Here is a 20680-nt window from a genome sequence, read left to right as displayed (position 1 = left end):
TTCCCTGATATGAATCTTTCCTAGCCACATGCTGACATTTTTACAGACTTGACCACAGAATAAGAAAGCATACTTTATTAATCCCCTTGAGAAAATTCCTTCTCAGCTTTTAGTCCATCCAATTCATGGCTAACCTTAACTAAATCTGCAAGCACACTGCTGCCTCAGTGCGTCAGGGAGCAGGCTTAGCTTGAACCCTTCCAAAGGCTTTTGCTCAGGGAGAACGTGCACTATCAGATACAAATTTGTGAACTTCCGAACCCAAGTTCGCTTCTCTAACCTCTAGGCCGCCACACCATGCATACAAAAATGATCCCGTTTCTATAAATACACATATTCCTGTCGGAATCTACTGCATGAGACTTAAGACTTATAAAACTGCCACCGGAAGCTGAACTCCCCCACCATCGTGACAGTGAAAAATGGCGAAGTAGAAAAGTAAAAGATGCAGAATTGCAGAAAATAGATGTAATTTAATGTAAACTTGTGATAGAGATTTAGATGGAATTAACATTAGATATCTGTCATAAATTCAGAGTGCCAAACATTTCCCTTACCAACTACTGTATCAAAAACTGTTGTTATACCCAAATAGCACATTGATTTTTAACTTCAAAAAGAGCAATAACAAGAGAGAGACCGGGTTGAGCACACTCAAAGTGACAACAAGTATGATTTTCACCTGTTTCATTATTCACTCGACTTCTTGTATGCCTATAACTATAAAAGATTGTCTTTCCTATCACACTTCTCTAAACTGGACCTATGTCTTCCAGGACTAATGCTCCATGAAAATATCTGTTGGCTATGATTTGTAGCCTAAGCTCCCCCATGTATGGGTTATAACACCAGATTCACAGCCAGCAGATTATCTAATATCGTTGTCTGATTGTAGTAGGTTGGAGCTACTGAGGCCTTTTGTTCCCTCCAAGCTGCTCAGACCTTTACCACTGAAGAGCAGTGACCACCACCACCACCACCACCACACCCTGTACAATAAAAAAAATAAATACATTTTGTACAAAAACATTATTTTTCTTAAACAATGTGTAATCCTTTCTTTAACTGTAAAAATACACTCATATGAGATTCACAATTCACATTTTTCAATACAAATCAATCCACATGAGTCAATTAATAATTAAAGCCATAAATGTATTTATGTATTACAGTTAAGCATTTCATTGTATTCACTTTTATTATATAGCCTTATCTGATATTGTTTTTTTTCAAAATTATGAATAAGAAAATACATTTTATCCATAACCCACTTCTATAAACTCAGATAAAATTCACCCATTTCTCCTGTTTAGCTTTCTTATCCAAACATTTAAAGACGCTCATACAGCTTTCATACATGGCTGACATTGTTGTGCTTTTCAAATATCCCAAAAACATATTATGGTAATAGTTCCAAAATACGAATTCACAGTCTGACTGAGCTATTTTTAGATTCCATGGTTATGATCACATCATGTTTGTAACATGTTTCCTCCTCTCGAATGAAAGAAAGCTTGACATCATCATGATCTGATTTAATAAAAGGGCTTCGGTCATCATCATCACCATCTCGAGAGCATTGCAGCTTTGAGTTTGTGTGCTTCTGTGTTGTAAAAGATGTGTGACTCCATCCGTGTAATGTTTATGTTTCTGGTTGTTACAGGAGCCTTTGGAGCAGCAGAGGACAGAGCTGTGTGTAAAATGCTGGGAAGCCCAGACGTTCCACTCTTGTCTCAGAAAGGTGATATTACTATCGGAGGAGCTTTTTCCATCCATACTCACATTTCAAAGCCTTCACTGTCCCTGACAAATACACCAAAGCCTCTCGTCTGCTCCAGGTACTGTTTTATGCCTCACCTTGTTTTTCTGCTTCATGCAATGAGAGGGTTTTTTCAAAATTGTGATTTCTCACCACTTTTCAGGATAAATTTCAGTGAATTTCGTTTTGCACAAACAATGATTTTTGCAATAGAAGAGATCAACAATAGTAGCTCTCTGCTGCCTAACATCTCAATTGGATATAAGGTGTTTGACACCTGTGGATCAACACTGCATTCGACAAGTGCAGTGATGGGTCTGATGAATGGACAGGAAAGGACTGTGGGACAAAACTGCTCTGGTCAGTCATCTGTACATGTCATCATCGGAGCCTCTGAGTCCTCATCAACCATTGTGCTGTTACAACTTTCAGGGATTTTCCAAATACCCGTGGTAAATATTGACATATTTGTGTTATATCGGGTTGAGATTTAGGCTTATATGTGTTAAAAGAAGGTTTTGCAAAACAAAGTTTCAGAGTCCCTCCCATGCAATGACAATGAAACTTCTCAATATTCAGATTAAAAATACATTTTTAAATTCTCTTTTTTAGATTGTGTTTCCATTTACATTCAAAAACTATGCGTTTGCTTTCTCAGGTCCTCACGGATCCTTTGTTTGCCTTTTATCCTGTTAGGTCAGCCATTTTGCCACATGTGCTTGCTTGAGTAACAGAAAGGAGTACCCATCCTTCTTCAGAACCATCCCCAGTGACTATTACCAGAGCAGAGCCCTGGCAAAGCTGGTAAAGCACTTTGGATGGACGTGGGTTGGGGCAGTCAGGAGTGACAATGACTATGGTAATAATGGAATGGCAACGTTTATCACAGCTGCAACCCAGGAGGGGGTTTGTGTCGAGTATTCTGAGGCCATTTCAAGGACTGACTCCGATGAGGACGTTGCAAGGGTGGTCCAAGTGATACGTAGAGGGACTGCAAGAGTTTTGATTGCCTTTCTTGCTCAGAGCGAGATGAACATTCTGCTTGAGGAAGCCCTGAAGCAGAACTTGATTGGGTTGCAGTGGGTGGGCAGTGAGTCTTGGATTACAGCGGGCCATTTGGCTAATAAGAGGTATGCTGGCATTCTAATGGGAGCTCTGGGTTTCACCATCAGAAAGACTAAGATCAAAGGTCTGCAGGAATTTCTTTTGAAGGTTAACCCAAGTCAGGACCCTCATAATAACCTGCTAAAGGAGTTCTGGGAATCAGCCTTTGATTGCAGCTTTCAATCCAGTCTCAATGGTCAGGCTCAATGTTCTGGTTCTGAGACTCTCCGGGATCTAAACAATTCTTTCACAGATGTGTCAGAACTAAGAATTTCTAACAATGTCTATAAAGCAGTGTATGCTGCAGCTCATGCCATGCACACCTTGTTAAAATGTGGACAAAGTGGTAAAGCAAATAATCACACATGTGTCTGGAGAGATGATATAGATCCAAATCAGGTGAGGGATCATCGCCATTAAATTAATAAAAAAATGTCCTTATAGTTTACTGTACGAGCAGTGAATCATCACAATCTGCTTTCATAGATTGTGAAACACCTCCAAGACGTGAACTTTACTCTTCAATCAGGGGAAAAGGTATATTTTGATGAGAATGGAGACCCTGCTGCGACCTACGAGCTGGTGAACTGGCAGACCAACCGAGCGGGAGATGCTGTATTTGTGACTGTAGGAAGCTACGACGCTTCACTACCAAACGGAAGACAGTTCACCATGCAAGGAATAAATATTACATGGGTTAACGGATCCCCAAAGGTATGTATGGAAAAACAAAAACAAACTGTGGTAAAGAGAATTTGCTTTTCCATGCATAGCAAAAGATCATTCTGGAAGACTGAGAAAACCATGAGAAGCTTTTACAAAACGCCTCAATTATTTAGACATTACACTTTATAATTGAACTACTCAGTCGAGCAAATCATTTCTCATGTTGAGCAACATGGAAGTTCAAGAGTTCAAGTAAAGCTAAAATCAAATTTGAATAGATAAAAAAATAACGCACATTTATATTTTCTTTCAATGTTAAAAAAAAAGATATTTGAAAGAGACTACGGGAGCTGACTTATGAATCTTTAATTTCGTTGCAGAGGCCACTGTCAGTCTGCAGTAAGAGTTGTCCAACAGGTTTCCGACAGGCCATAATTAAAGGAAAACCAATCTGCTGTTTCTCTTGTGTCGCCTGTGCTGCTGGAGAAATCAGCAACTCAAGCAGTAAGTAAATTCTTTCTTACTATTTCTAATGTTATCGCTTAAAAGTAAATCATGAAACAATTGAATAGAATCCATATCAAGTCTTTCAGAAATATATAAACATAATTCAGTTTTGCATGCTTTCCATTTAGATTCTGCTGAGTGTTCTCGGTGTCCATTGGAGTACTGGTCAAATGAAAATCACAGTCAGTGTATTCCAAAGGTGATCGAGTTCTTATCTTTTGGAGAAACCATGGGGGCCCTTCTCACTGCGTTCTCTTTGTTGGGAGCTTCTCTAACTTTGGCAGTGTCATGTGTCTTCTTTCGGTTTCGTCACACACCTCTGGTCAAAGCCAGTAACTCAGAGCTGAGCTTTCTGCTGCTCTTCTCCTTAACCCTGTGCTTCCTGTGTGCCCTGACCTTCATTGGCCAGCCGACCGAGTGGTCCTGCATGCTGCGGCACACAGCTTTCGGCATAACATTTGCGTTGTGCATGTCATGTATCTTGGCTAAAACCATAGCAGTGGTGAGAGCCTTTAAAACCACAAGGCCAACAAACACAGTCCCTCAGTGTTCTGCTCCACTCCAGAGAACAAGTGTACTCAGCTGCACTTTACTGCAGGTGTTGGTTTGTGTACTGTGGTTAATGATTGCCCCACCATTCCCCTACAAAAACACAGCTCATGCCATTGAAAGGATCATTTTAGAGTGTGATTTAGGCTCGCCTGTAGGGTTCTGGTCCGTGTTGGGGTATATCGGACTTCTGGCTTTACTGTGCTTTATTCTTGCTTTTTTGGCTCGAAAGCTGCCTGATAATTTCAATGAAGCCAAATTCATCACATTTAGCATGCTGATATTTAGTGCGGTCTGGATCACTTTCATCCCAGCATATGTCAGCTCTCCCGGGAAGTTCACCGTAGCTGTAGAGATATTTGCGATTTTGGCTTCTAGCTTTGGACTGTTTTTCTGTATATTTGCCCCAAAATGTTATATTTTACTTCTGAAACCAGAGAGAAATACCAAGAAACATATGATGGAAAGAAATCAGTCAAAATCGGTACAAATGAGTACATAATCTGTGATATTACAGTGTCAGTGTGTCAGTGTATTGCTAGTATAATCTAAGTTTGTAAAAAAAAAACTTGAATGTGTTTGGAATTAAATGTAAAGTACATTTTTCAAAACTTGTCAGAATTTGATTTTTAAAGCCAACTGGCTTTAGTTAATGAACTTCTATTTAATATCTGAGCCAAATTGACATTTCAACCCAAAGCCCCTCTATACCTGAACCTTTAGTTCCAATGATGTGGATTATTAATCACTGTGACATTTTTTCTGACACATTACCTATTTATATGTAGCAGTTTTTTAGCCTCATTTAATTAATATGTTTTTGTTCATTTGAACAAATACACAGCCAAACTCAGCGCTATGACAGTGCTTGTGAAAATGAAACTCCAAGTAAATGATTTTAGTAACTCAAAACATGACAAATGTAAAAGGTCCTCCAACTGGTTTATCCGGCTGTCAGTCACACCACCAGTAACATCATTGGTTGAGGCAAACATAATATTGACAAACATTGCAACCAAGCCCCTGTAGCTTTGTGATGGCAAACTCATAAAATGCTGATAGTTGAGGGAGCTTCTCACTGGGCCTTGGGTGGCAGATACTCAGCTGAGCAACTATGCTGCTGATAGCCGACATCCTTCTTCTTTCCCTTCTGGCTGTGAGAGGAGTAGAGCCCATGTGTCAAACATATGGGACAAAAGAAATGGCTCAGTTTTCGAAGGAGGGAGATATCAACATCGGAGGAATTTTCTCCTTCCATCAGAACCCAATCACTGTTAATCCGACTCTTGAAGTTAACCCGGGAACAATCCATTGCGAAGGGTAAGATGGAATTTAAAAAGAAATTTAGTACAGTATGTTTATTCATATTATAAATATTTTATGTTGTTTTGAGGTTTTTCCTGACAAAAACACATTGGAAAACGTGTCTTCCTTTTGTTTAGATTGGACCCAGGAGAGCTTCAGTATGCATATACTATGATGTTTGCCATTGAGGAGATCAACAACAGCTCACAGCTGTTACCAGGAGTCACACTGGGTTATAGGATCTTCGACTCCTGTCCTAGTATCCCATTGTCTATCAGAGCCTCTCTGAACCTAATGAATAGGTATAACAATGGGACCGCCAGCTGTAACAAACTCTCTAACATTCACGCTGTCATAGGGGAAACCACATCCACTTCTACAATAGGCATTGCACGCACCATGGGACCCTTCCATATACCGGTGGTGAGTGCTGAGGGAAAGTATGCTCACTGCACACCCACATTGTCATGAAAAAAATGTGTTCTAGAATTTTAAGATCCAGAATGTGGAATGTTTTACAATCAAAACGTATGCTATCCAAATGTTTGTTTTGTCTTTCAGATCAGTCATTCAGCCACATGTGCATGTCTTAGCAACAGGAGAGACTATCCCTCCTTCTTCAGAACTATACCTAGTGACCTTTACCAGAGCAAAGCACTTGCCAAGCTTGTGAAACATTTTGGCTGGACCTGGGTCGGAGCCATCAGAACTAATAGTGACTATGGAAATGGTGGCATGGCAACTTTCTTGGACGCAGCAGAACGTGAGGGCGTGTGTGTGGAATATTCTGTGGCCATTTACCGAACAGATCCCAGAAAGTGGTTCTTGGAAGTGGTGGACATCATCAAGAAATCCACATCAAAGGTGATAGTGGCGTTTGCTGATGGCACTGACCTTGACATACTTATTAAGGAGCTTCACGCTCAGAATGTGACAGGCCTGCAGTGGGTTGGAAGTGAGGGCTGGATAACATATCGTTACATTGCATCTCCTGTAAACTACGATGTGGTTCAGGGGGCAGTAGGCTTCGCAGCACTCAATGCTCGCATCCCCGGGCTGCAGGAGTTTCTAGCCGACAGCAGACCCTCCAGCTCAGAGGGGAATCAGGGTCTCATGGAGTTGTGGGAAAAGTTGTTCAACTGCATCCTGACTCCCACACGACAGACTCATGCTGAGGATGCACCAGGAGCATGCAATGGGAAGGAGTCCCTGAGGGACCTGAAGACACGCTTCACAGATGTTTCAGATGCCAGCTTACTGAACAATGTTTACAAGGCCACGTATGCTGTCGCTCATGCACTTGACTTACTTTTCAATTGTAAAGATGGAGAGGGGCCGTTTAAGAATAATATGTGTGCTGAAAGGGGACATGTACAACCATGGCAGGTAAATGCTTGTATCCACATCTCAAATAGTGATACAAAGTAATTATTGTACAAATCGTTAACACCATTATCAATCACTGTACAGGTGCTGCATTACTTAACTCAAGTCAATTTCACCACTAAGATTGGTGAAAACGTGTTCTTTGACGAGTTGGGTGACCCTGTGGCACGCTATGCACTAGTGAACTGGAAGATGGATGAAACAGGGTACATACTCTTTGAAACCATTGGTTACTACGATGCTTCCCGGCCAGAAGGCCAACAGTTTGAGATGAAAGCAGGCACACGAGCGATCTGGGCAGGGGAGAGTCTGAAGGTGAGTGAATGCTGCTAAAACATTGTCATTGTTCAAATTCACAGACCAAAACATGTATGTCACTCTCAGTTACTAATCATACAGATACACACAGAATTCATAATATCTGAGAGCTTTCCCATTTCGACATGATTGTTCATGGACCTTTTTGATCGATTTCTAAAACAGGTGCCAAGATCTGTGTGCAGTGAGAGTTGTTTGCCAGGGACACGCCGGGCTTTCGTCAAGGGCAAGCCCATCTGCTGTTTTGATTGCATCACGTGTGCTGATGGAAAATTCAGCAACAGTACAAGTGAGACAGCAGGATTAATAGCCTTTACTCTGGCGCTCATTGTTATTCTTTTGGGCAAGATCACTGTAGGCACTTTTTTGGTTTATTTGAAGATGTATGTGCTGTACAGCCTAAACATGTTTATGCTTTCAGATGCAGTGAAATGTGCAAAATGCCCCCCTGAATACAAGTCCAACGAAGAGAGGAATAACTGTGACATGAAAGCTATTGAGTTCCTCACCTTCACTGAGCTAATGGGAATACTGTTGGTAACCTTTTCTGTCATCGGTGCGTGCCTGGCAATAGCGGTTGCCCTGATATTTTTTTGCTACAGGAAATCTCCCATTGTCAGGGCCAACAACTCCGAGCTGAGCTTCCTGCTGCTCTTCTCTTTGACTCTGTGTTTCCTGTGCTCCCTAACCTTCATCGGCCGGCCCTCTGAGTGGTCCTGCATGCTGCGACACACAGCGTTTGGCATCACCTTTGTTCTCTGCATATCTTGTGTTCTTGGGAAAACAATTGTGGTGTTAATGGCATTTCGAGCCACACTTCCAGGCAGTAATGTGATGAAATGGTTCGGGCCCACACAGCAGAGACTCAGCGTTATGGGATTCACGCTAATACAGGTTTTAATCTGCATACTTTGGTTAACAATCAATCCCCCCTTCCCTTACAAAAACACGAGACATTACAAAGAGAGGATTATACTAGAGTGTGCCCTGGGGTCACCTGTAGGCTTCTGGGCTGTGTTAGGATACATCGGCCTTTTAGCTATGTTGTGTTTTGTACTTGCTTTTCTGGCCAGAAAGCTGCCTGATAATTTTAATGAAGCAAAATTTATCACTTTCAGCATGTTGATATTCTGTGCTGTCTGGATCACATTCATCCCAGCATATGTCAGCTCTCCTGGGAAGTTTACAGTAGCTGTGGAGATATTTGCTATTTTGGCTTCAAGTTATGGAATGCTTTTTTGCATTTTTTTGCCAAAGTGCTACATCATATTATTAAAACCGGAAAACAACACAAAGAAGCACATGATGGGTAAAGGGACCACACGAGCCCTTTGAGAAAAAATATTGTTATGAAGTTGTTGTTTTCATTTGAAAAAAATAAAAATTTTAAGTCCATTTTAAGTACTGTACTGTAATTTCTGCAAACTTTAAAATGTTGCTTCTATCTAAATGACATAACAATTTCACAATTTATGACAAATCAATTGTTTTTTTTGTTTTTTTTATAAATATATCTTATATGTATCCAACTTTACATGCATGCAATCTGTATTAGATTAGACTAGACTGTTTAGATTTTTATACAATAAAACTATTACATTAACTGTGCACTATTGCTTGTGTTGTATTTGTACAGCCAGAACAAATATATTAGTTATGAAAACAGTAGGTGTGCACTAAAAACATATGCTGTCAGATTTATAATTTATTAAAAACCCTGCCAGTGGAATCGTGTCTGGACTACCACCACTGTATTCATTATAGTTGCTGCCTAACTTATTGATTTGTTTCAAGTGCCACAACTTGAGACTAAGTTGTTCAACCGTGGTGAAATACAGATCCAGCGCAGGATGTTAGATGCCAGGATATTTCAAATGAAAACCTGTAAACAGTTTTCTATTTTTGTTTAGGGTATTTTAAAGGAGTTCAAATTGTTGTGATAAAAATTTCAAAGTAACAAATGACTGACTATGGTGGCATTAAGGAAGCCCATGTTCGATAATGACCTTTTATAAAAATATGAAAATAAAATAAAAATAACCTTCTAACGTGATCAAGAAATGGTAAATACCAAGATAAAAGATAAAGTAAATATAATATTATTATGCCTACACTTATTGTTGATGAACAAGTTTCAGCAAATTCTATTATAAAGATCACCCTATATGTACATTTTAAAGAACAGATTAGCGATTTGGTCATTAAAGTATGTTTTCTGACATGAAGGGAACCTTTAAGGGACCCTGTCTGTCTCATGTGTAGTTTTTTCTCTGCTCAAGTGTTTTGGTGATTATATGAAATATTTGTAAATAAACAAAAATAGAAAATGAATGTTTTTGGCATGCTTTCATAATCAAAACAAAATAGTCTGTCATCTAACAACCCTTACATGTCAAACTTTCCTATAAGATTAGCCATCATGTTTTCTATGTTGTTCCAAAAGGTATAAATGCCAGTGCAAAAAGGGGCATGTGATGCTACCCAGTGATTTAGGACATTCATAAAGATGACAGCACGCACAAGCCTCTTTTGGTCACAGAGGCCGGCAGAACGGGGTTGGTCCCTTTTACAGCTGTTATTAGTGGCGTCGCTGTCTCAGACTGAAGAGTTAGTATGCAGGCAAAGAGGGGATCCTGAACAGCCCAACCTTTTTGAGGATGGAGACATTATGTTGGGGGGAATCTTCTCTTTTCACACCAGTTGGAAAGTTAGCCAAGATACCTACACACACAAACCGCAGACACTGCAATGCAACAGGTAATTAAACCATATTGGTCAATTTAATCTTTTTTTGAATACAATATGCTGCTGCAGATGTTTTCCATTCATTTGTGTAATAGCATTGTATAGTTGCAATTATTCCATTATTATTATCAATATTTAACGATAACTACGATTGTGAAGTCAACTATTCATATCATTCTGAATGCAGTTTGAATTTCAGAGAGTTCCAGTTTGCCCAGGCGATGCTTTTTGCCATTAAGGAGATAAATAACAGTACAGCCTTGTTGCCAGGGATCTCTCTGGGCTACAAATTATATGATAGCTGTGGCTCTATTGCTCGAAGTACAAGAGTTGCACTGGCCCTGGCAAATGGGAATGAAATTGTTTATACACCCTCTGAGGTGACCTGTGCCAAACCGGCACAAGTGCAGGCCATAATGGGAGAAACCTCCTCATCTCCCTGCACAGCTATAGCTACTGTCATTGGACCCTTAAGAATACCAATGGTGTGTACACATACATTTTTTTTTTTTCAGAATTGGGGACTGTACAGTTTTTCTCTCTAGTTAATTGGATTGGCTTTGTGAATGTTGTAAAATTTACATTGTCATTTCACAATTTCGAAAGTCTTATTTTTTTATACAAACATATATTCTTTTAGATGATTGGCTTGATGTGCAATGTTTGTTTTTCCCTCACATTGTTACCAAAGGTAATAGAGGGATTTGTTGATTTTATGTACTTGAATCTAATGGTCTCACTTCTTTTATTGTCTTTAGATCAGCCACTTTGCCACATGCGCTTGCCTCAGTGACAAAACAAAGTACCCATCCTTCCTCAGAACGGTACCCAGTGACTACTACCAGAGCAGAGCCCTGGCTCATTTGGTCAAGCACTTTGGATGGACTTGGGTTGGCGCGATTAGAACCAATGATGATTATGGCAATAATGGCATGGCCACATTCACTGAAACTGCACAGCAGCTGGGAATCTGTCTGGAATATTCTGTTCCTTTTTACAGAACAGATACAGCAGACAGAATTGAAAAGATAATAAGTGTTCTAAAATCCTCAACTTCTAAGGTTATAGTTGCTTTCCTCTCCCACAAAGATATGGATGTGTTGATTCCTGAGTTATCCCAATACAACTTGACTGGATACCAATGGGTTGGCAGTGAGTCGTGGATCGTCGACTCTCAAACTGCAGCAATTGATAAGCAACGTATTCTGGATGGAGCCATCGGTCTCTCCATCCCCAAAGCACATGTCACCGGCCTGAAGGAGTTCATGTTGGATGTGAAGCCACTGAATGTATCAGGCAGCAAGATTTTTTCAGAGTTCTGGGAGACATTATTCAACTGCAGGTTTAAGCAGTCAAAGTCATCAACAGGAGCTGACAGAGAGTGTACTGGACGTGAAGATCTGACTGGAGTTCAAAACAGCTTCACTGATATGTCTCTGATGCCTATTTTCAACAATGTCTATAAAGGAGTGTATGCTGTGGCTCATGCACTTCATGATATACTCAACTGTGGTAAAACATGTAGGATGGTGAAGTTAGATCCAATCACAGTGAGTTTCAAAACAAATTTCTATTAAATCAACTATGAAACTATAAAAAAACAGTTAACCTGTAAAAGTTTGTCGTTCTCGATACTCATACTCGTGAACTTAATGTTTTGTTTTTCAGATTTTACAACAATTAAGAAAGACCAGTTTCAAAACAAAGGAAGGAGATGAAGTATACTTTAATGTGCATGGAGACCCACCTGCAAAATATGAAATTGTGAACTGGCAGCCAAGAAAAAATGATATTGTAGACTTTGTTAAGGTTGGTCTTTATGACGCAACTTTACCTGCGGGTAAACAGCTAAATTGGCAAAATAAATCTTTAATTTGGGCACAAAACGTCCAAGAGGTAATCTGCTAAATAATTATATTCTTTGTTATTACAAGGCAATCATATATGTATAATCATGTACTTGTATATTAATTTTGGTTTGAGGAATCAAAATTACTGCTAAGGCAAGAACATACAGCTCACACTCTTGCCTCACTTTTTGTTCATGCAGGTGCCCGTGTCAGTTTGCAGCGAAAAGTGTCCTCCAGGAACTCGAAAGGTTCTCCAGAAAGGGAAACCAGTCTGCTGCTATGACTGTGTACGATGTGCAGAAGGCAAAATCAGCAATAACACAGGTGGGGTTTTCTGACTTATTATTATAAACATCATAACAATTATAAACATTAACTGAAAGCTTCCACCCTAAATGGGGACATTATATATAAAATGTAGCCTCACTAAAAATATGAGTCTAGTACCAAACGTTAAAGAAATAATTACTCAACAGACAGCAGCAAAGCAATCGTAGTGGGAGTGCAACAAATATTAACATATATAAAACTTAATTTAATTTAATGTTCCCATAAAGATTATCCCATGAAATTTAACATATCTGTCAACTTTACTTTGCAGACTCTATAAACTGTCTAAGGTGTCACCCTGAGTATTGGCCAAATAAAAAAAGAGATGCCTGCATAAAGAAGGAGGCTGTGTTTCTATCGTATGAAGAGATTATGGGCGCCCTGCTCACTGCAGCCTCTTTATTTGGAACAGGCATGACTGCTTTTGTGGCTTTTATTTTCTTCAAATACAGAAAAACTCCCATTGTCAGAGCCAATAACTCCGAGCTGAGCTTCCTGCTGCTCTTCTCTTTGACTCTGTGTTTCCTGTGTTCTCTGACCTTCATCGGCCGGCCCTCTGAGTGGTCCTGCATGCTGAGACACACAGCATTTGGCATCACCTTCGTCCTCTGTATCTCCTGTGTGCTGGGGAAGACTATGGTGGTGCTCATGGCCTTCAGGTCCACACTTCCAGGCAGTAATGTCATGAAATGGTTTGGGCCTGCGCAGCAGAGACTCAGCGTCCTCGGTTTCACTCTCATACAAGTGATCATATGTATCCTCTGGTTAACAATTTCTCCTCCTTTCCTATCTAAAAATGTTACAGAATTCAAGGACAAAATAATCTTGGAGTGTGCTCTGGGCTCAGCTGTAGGTTTCTGGGCTGTTCTCGGTTACATTGGACTTTTGGCAATTTTATGCTTTATCTTTGCTTTTCTGGCTCGCAACCTGCCTGATAATTTCAACGAGGCAAAATTGATCACCTTTAGCATGTTGATATTCTGTGCAGTGTGGCTCACCTTCATCCCGGCTTATGTCAGCTCTCCTGGGAAGTTCAGTGTTGCTGTAGAAATATTTGCTATTCTGGCTTCCAGTTTCGGTCTGCTGATTTGTATTTTTATTCCAAAATGTTATGTAATCTTATTGAAACCCGAGAAAAACACAAAAAAGAATATGATGGGGAAAGTGGACATACGTCTCTGTGAAAACTGAAAGCAATCTGTAAAAATGAGTCATGTTATGGGAGTAAGGTTATTATATAACTTGTTAACCACATGTCAAGTGATTAACGATTGTTTTACCTGCCATCCTGTTTTCTTCTGATTTCATTTTTTGTTGTGCAGTCAACACATCACACACTGCTTATGGAAAGGTGTACTCATGTTTCTGTGTTGTAAGATTTATAAATATGAATAAGCAGGTGGCAATGCAAGAAGCACATATGATTTGTTCATGCAGGTAAATACATGCATGGGCTCGATAGATTAGAAATGGGACTTATTGTCAGCTATTACAACTGCAATTATGGAAACCTAATTAGACTGATTGTTTTTTTGTATCAAACTATTATAAAGAACAGTTGTAAAATACTGCTTATTGTGCTTTAAAGGTACCTTTTTACACCTTGTGTTTTTAGGTGGGGTGAGGCACAGTAGAGTGGGTATGAACATGGTACTTGCTCTCTGGCGTGCACTGAGGTACTGCGACCAACCTGAAGAGTTGATCTTGAGTCACACTTCAGCGGCAAAAGTGCAGTATGAAATTAAGTGCCTCCTATAATCTAATGAGCTACACCGTGCTATGTGATATCCAAACCAAATATGTTTCTTAATCCATAGCCTCATGTTATTGTAAAACTCCCCCATTTGCAATATGAGCAACACAAACGATACTGAATATAGACCATTGCTTCCAAAAACTGAAGTGCTTCTCAAAATTGTTAACTCCTCCTAAATCTACTTGATAGATTGTTTGTTTCCCAACATGATATACATATCTGGAACCACTCAAGCAAAGTTTACCTCACTTATTTTAGTTTATTTATAACCAGTAGCTGTTGAGTAAAACCACATCACTTATTTCAATGGTCAATCTTTTTCCAAGAACATATAGTGTGGTGTGCATATCATAGGTAAAGGACAAACGTTGGTGTAGGGATCCATTGGAAACTACTGATGACAGTAGATATTTATTTAAAATCAATAATTTGCAAAATATTTAGTAACCACGCCTTAAATTGTATATTTGTTTTCTGTCATTATTTTGCTCTAGAAAATTACTTTTCCCTATAGTCATAAGAAAATGTAGTCTGTGTCTTTGTGTCAGATTTAATGAGAAAATATTGTGGGGTTTTTTGTTTTTTTTTCCATTTTAAGCAAAGTAAGCACAAGTATAGGAAAATGAAGTTATTGAAGACAGCAATATTAGCTTTCATTTAGTATAGAAGAATAGAATGCCTTTTATTGTCACATGTACAGGTACAGTGAGATTAAAAACAACTCCAGTGACAGTGCAGCAGTCAAAAAGGGCAGAATATAGTGCAAGAAGGAGGGTGGGGGGTGAGGGGGTAAGGTGAATCTGGACCCAAAAGCAGATCTACTGTGAATGCAAATAAATTAAATCATAATAAGGGGAAAAGAAAGTACTTGTAATAACTAGTTACTGGACATTATTTAGCTCAATATATTTTTGGCAAACTGGTATTACGAGAATGGATCAAACATCTGATTAGACTATTGGAACGATTTTAAATTATGTGCTTTATTGCACTGAAAAGTCCATAACTATTATAATATTGCTAGGGTACGGTGGGCCATTACTTCATTTTTTGTTGTTACAAGCTATTTTTAAACTCTCTCCCTCTGTCGTCTGTGTCGGCTCGCTTTGTCCCGCCGGTTTCCCCTGCGTTTCCTTGTGCTCCCTGGACCTTTCGACAATAAACCTAATTTTATGTAACTCTGTGATTCTGTGCTTGGGTCCATCCATTTCATTTTTAAAGCGTAATTGTGGAGACACCAGAGTACCTGGAGAAAACCCACATTAATTACTTCTAATGGATTAAAGGTTTCTAAAGAGTGTCCAGGAGCCGTCGCACTTTGTAGGCTGGCCCTCCTTCCTTGAGCAGGGAGGCTGGTGGGGGTTTGGCTGGGGGGCAAAGCTCAGAGGTTTCCACTGGCTTGAGCTGGGAGACGTGAAAGACCGTATAGACCCGCATGGACCGAGGGAGTTTCAGCTTTCAGGGAGAAAGGAACACTGCACACAGAACAGAAAGACCACATCCACCAAAACAAACAGAACACAAAACATAAAACTGCCAGGACCGGACCCACCAAATCCTGACAGCACCCCTCTCTCAATGGGAGAGTCCTGGCGACCCAGGCTTCCCTAGATGGGCCCGATGGGAGTCACCAATGAGTGAGGGGTCCACTATGAAGGAGAGAGGTATCCACATACGCTCCTCGGGCCCATACCTTTCCCAGTCGACCAGATACTGGAGCCCCTGGCCTCGCCGTCGAACATCCAGGAGCCGTCGCACTTTGTAGGCTGGCCCTCCTTCCATAAGCAGAGGGGCTGGTGGGGGTTTGGCTGGGGGGCAAAGCTCCGAGGTTTCCACTGGCTTGAGCTGGGAGATGTGAAAGACCGGATGGACCCGCATGGACCGAGGGAGTTTCAGCTTTCAGGGAAAAAGGAACACTGCACACAGAACAGAAAGACCACACCCACCAAAACAAACAGAACACAGAACAGAAAGACCACACCCACCAAAACAAACAGAACACAGAACATAAAACTGCCAGGACCGGACCCACCAAATCCTGACACTTCTTACTTACCTGGAACCATCCGTGCCAGAAACCTACTTCTTTCTTTTGCACTTCCCTCTTGGCCTCTTCCACCGTCTCTCTGGCCTTCTTCTCTCTGTTGTCATTGTTCAGTGCCTTTTGAAGAGCCGCCTCCATAAGCCTCTTTTCTTCTTTTTCTTGGCCGGGATTTCCTCCTCTAAGGCCTTGTTGGCCTCCACCTGCTTGGTCTTCTCAGCCAAGACATACTGACTGTGGAAGAACTGCTTTTCCTCCAACACAGTATTGTACTGACTATGGAGGGACTCCGTTTCCTCTAGCACAGTATTGTACTGACGGTGGAGGATCTCTTTTTCCTCCGACAAAGTATTGTACTGACTGTGGAGAGACTCCATATCCTCCAACACAGTATTGTACTGACTGTGGAGAGTCTCCTTTTCCTCCAGCACAGCATTGTACTGACTGTGGAGGGTCTCCCTTTCTTCCAGAACAGTATTGTACTGACTGTGGAGGGACTCCTTTTCCTCCAGCACAGTATTGTACTGACTGTGGAGAGTCTCCTTTTCCTCTAGCACAGTATTGTACTGACTGTGGAGGGACTCCTTTTCCTCTAGCACGGTATTGTACTGACTGTGGAGGGACTTCTTTTCCTCCAGCAGGGTATTGTACTGACTGTGGAGGGTCTCTTTTTCCTCTAGTGCAGTATTGTACTGACTGTGGAGAGACTCCTTTTCCTCCAGCACAGTATTGTACTGACTGTGGAGGGACTCATTTTCCTCCAGCACAGTATTGTACTGACTCTGGAGGGTCTCCTGTTCCTCCTCTAAGACCTTGTTGACCACTTGCCTGATCTTCTCAGCCAACATTTTAATGTGTTGACTGTAGAGGATCTCCTTCTCCTCCTCCAAGACCTTGACCATTAGCCTGATCTTCTCAGTCAACATTTTATTGTGTTGACTGTAGCGGGTCTCCTTCTCCTCCTCTAAGACCTTGTTGGCCACTAGCCTGATCTTCTCAGCCAACATTTTATTGTGTTGACTGTAGCGGGCCTCCTTCTCCTCCTCTAAGACCTTGTTGGCCACTAGCCTGATCTTCTCAGGCAACATTTTATTGTGTTGACTGTGGAGGGTCTCTTTTTCCTCCAGCAGGGTCTCATTCTCAGCCAGGAGCCAGTCTCTCTCATCCACCACCTGCTGCAGCCTCTCCTCCGGAGCTTTGAGCTTCTCCATCCCCCTGCCATCTCTTTTCCGGAGGCCCTGCTTTTGTGTTTCAGCCAGCTCTCCAATGGCAATGTCCAGCTTTGCAGACAGACTCTCATTTTGGTTCTGGAGTTCTGCATTGTCTCGTTCACTGCCAACCAGCTCAGCCTTCAGCTGGACCGCTTCTTGTCCAAAGTCCCCGTCTGAGGAGGCCTCAGTCTTCTTCTGTCTTTCTTCCTTCAACAGTCCAGCAGCCATCTGGAGATTCTCCAGTATGGATTTTTTCATCATTAGTTCTTCTTCAATTTTCATCAATTCAAAGCTGTTGCAACCATTTTTCAGCTTTAACATTTCCTCATGTGCCTTCACGAGTTTACTGATACAATACTGCAGCTTTAGAATCTCATGAGCAGTGTCAGGCTTAGGAGCCATGGGAGGACCCCTTCCAAACCCTTTTCTGCTTCTGCCTCTTTGTGCCATTTCTGTAACTTTCGTAAAAATATACCTACTTATAATGTTGGCTACTGTGCTAGCTGGTGCTATGTCCTTGCAGGTGAACAGTGTCAAAATATTTGTGTTTATCCAACGTGACCTCTTTTCACTTAAAAGGTACAAAGTTCAGTTGCAGACATCTTCTGACAGCAATGTTTCATTTTAGGGATTAAAGCTTGCAGACTTCTTGTGACATCATCATTGACTTTGATCTAATGGCTTTGATCCCTAAGATGAAAATCTTAGAGATCAAAGCCATTAGATCAAAGTCACACCTAGTGATGTCATAACCAGTGTTTGTGTTGGATGTATTTTTCAGAAATGGTTAATAATATCAATATATATTTTCTTCGTTAAAGATACAGTGACTCACGTCCTGTGTAGAGGGGGTGGACTATGTACAGCTCTGGCATTTGAAACATCTATGCCTTGAAGAGAATGTATGCTATAAAGAAAGCATGTATGCATGTTCTTTGATGCCCAGTTCTGTTTTAATTAATGAAATATACGACTCAAATATGTGTCATTTATGTATTTGAATATGTGTTGAAGCTAGTAAAGGTGCAGACACATTTTATTCACATGCCTGGTTATCAATTCTTTGCTGAATTTCAGCATCACATCAGTAAAGCCCCGGTCACAACCCGTCGTACTTGCAAGTGCGTGTCGTCTACTTGCAAAAACGTGGGCAAAATTTGGGGATCCGTATGTGGTGAGTACTGCCTCCGTACGGATTTAAGAGCACTCAGACACGCCGTAGCACTTTTTGTGAATGAGGAACTTTTGCTGCATTCGCGCTGCGGATTCACTCCCATACGGGTGACGCGCGTGCCTTCTACAGCCAATGCGCGCGCGACGCACTGACTCCGTGAGTCTTTTAAATTTTTCCCACGATCACCTGTGTGCTGCGCAGGTGATAAGTGCGTGGTCTGTGCTTACTCGGCAATTCCCCAGTTCTACTGTCCAATGAGCACGCAGAACTCAGAGTAATCACTTGCTCCGCAGTTATAACGCACGTTGTGCGCACTGATTTCTGCATGGACGAAACCACCATCTCCTGCGTCAGTGTCCCCGTTGCCTCTCCCGTATCTCCCCCCCCCCCTCTCCCATGCTCATGTGCTGCCACTTGAAGCTGCTCTTGCAGCATCAGAACCCGAAGTCTCTGCGGTGGAATGGGCGGCATCTGGAGGCAGCAGCAGCTGGGACATCAGTCGGAAAAACTCACATTCACATGCAAGTAAGTAAGGACACCAAACATGAGCAGCACGTGTAAGTACGGCCTCCAAAGGATAATGTGGCAATTGCACGGAGATCGTCCGTTGTAAGCATGTTGTAAGCACATACAAGTCACTTACCACTTGTGCAATGTAAGATGCACAAAACCGCTCACGGCCAGGTGTGGCGTGTGGGCCACGTACATACACCTTGCGCAACAGTGCGCGTGACGCGCATTGACGTACCCTGGTCTTGCCACGACAGAAAAACGTGGCGACTGTGACCTCCCAAAAAAACGTACGAACTAAAAACACGCATGGTGGGTTGTGACCGGGGCTTAAGATAAGGATGGACAGCAGATCCAGACACAATGCTAAATTAAAGCTACAAGCAGCCTTGAATGGGTCCTCACTGCTTGACTCGGACCGAGAATGTCAGTCAGCTTAAAACATGTGAAATTTGGGGCCAGTCAGAGCATGGACAGGTTATGACCTGAGACCTAACTTTCTGTTTCCAGCAGGTGGCGCTCTGCCAAATGGTTGTATTTGTTTTTTGACTGTGATCAGATGTGGACTCTCAAGTAACGTGTAAAGTTTGAGCCTGTGCGGACAATGTTGAGGGTATTTACAATATACTTCCTGTTTGATGGCGAATATTAAAGTTTGTGGTGTGGCCATGTCTCAAGTGCAGCAACAACTGAGATTCATGTGATGAGGACCGGACTATGATGCAATGTGTGAAATTTGAGGGCAGAACAGAGCACATTCTTTTTTTTTTCTCTATTTCATTCCAAAGTAAAAATAATATAAAATATAAATAAACAGTCTTATGCCCGGTTCACACGCCAGGATAATTAGGACGATTTTTGCCCCGACACTCCCCTTCCGACAATCTTAAGGACGCTCAGATCATCATAAGATAATCTTATCAGATATTCCTGCCGTGTTTGTTGTGTTTAGACTGCTCTCGTCGGCTTGGAAGAATGTCGGGACCGCTCCAATTGGGGATATTCAACATGTTGGATTGTTTTGGCCCAAGTTCTCATCTTGTTTGGTGTCCCCCGAAGGAAAAACGAGCACAAACCTGTTGACTGTGACGCTTAGCCAATCAGAAAGCGAGGTGACGTAGTGGCGAGGAAACGCCGGACCAGAACGACAACCATGCTCCGGTTGTCTCTTCTTTTTAAAACGTGTTTTTTCGGATAGAAACACACCACAAATGATCGTCAATGCATCCTCTTCGTCTGCCATGTTTGTTGACGTCTGGAATCACGTTTGATCTTGAGAGGTTTTGCGAGATTTCCCGTCTGATCTGGGGATGTTCGCGAGTGAAATCGGTTTGCATGTGGTGTGTTGATGTTGCCGAGTGGCTGCACACCACACACTGTATGACCAACCTGTGATTATTTATTGCCATGTGTGTGGTCTCATAGGTTTGGGAAATCTGCCAACAATTTTGAAATCCTGCCGTGTGAAC

General features: G+C 41.5%; 2 protein-coding genes across 2 annotated transcripts; both read left to right on the top strand.

Moving 5' to 3' along the window:
- Positions 1–1701: 1701 nt before the first annotated feature.
- LOC308107404 (extracellular calcium-sensing receptor-like) lies at positions 1702–5087 on the top strand (the record flags this gene model as incomplete). Its single annotated transcript, XM_080459725.1, has 6 exons — positions 1702–1838; positions 1923–2211; positions 2456–3262; positions 3350–3577; positions 3910–4033; positions 4165–5087. 6 exons carry the CDS (start codon positions 1702–1704, stop codon positions 5085–5087), a joined length of 2508 nt encoding a protein of 835 aa, XP_080315851.1.
- Positions 5088–5699: 612 nt separating this feature from the next.
- On the top strand, positions 5700–13710 carry LOC308107403 (uncharacterized protein; the record flags this gene model as incomplete). The annotated part of the gene is made up of 11 exons (XM_080459724.1): positions 5700–5905; positions 6028–6313; positions 6452–7276; positions 7361–7591; positions 7760–8920; positions 10134–10351; positions 10527–10824; positions 11098–11889; positions 12008–12235; positions 12390–12513; positions 12791–13710. 11 exons carry the CDS (start codon positions 5700–5702, stop codon positions 13708–13710), a joined length of 5289 nt encoding a protein of 1762 aa, XP_080315850.1.
- Between the last annotated feature and the right edge of the window lie 6970 nt (positions 13711–20680).

This window comes from Lipophrys pholis (genome assembly GCF_963383615.2).
Source record: "Lipophrys pholis genome assembly, chromosome: 3".
NCBI lineage: Eukaryota > Metazoa > Chordata > Actinopteri > Blenniiformes > Blenniidae > Lipophrys > Lipophrys pholis.
The sequence above is the reverse complement of the archived record's forward strand: the minus strand, read 5'-3'. Positions and strand labels throughout refer to the sequence as shown.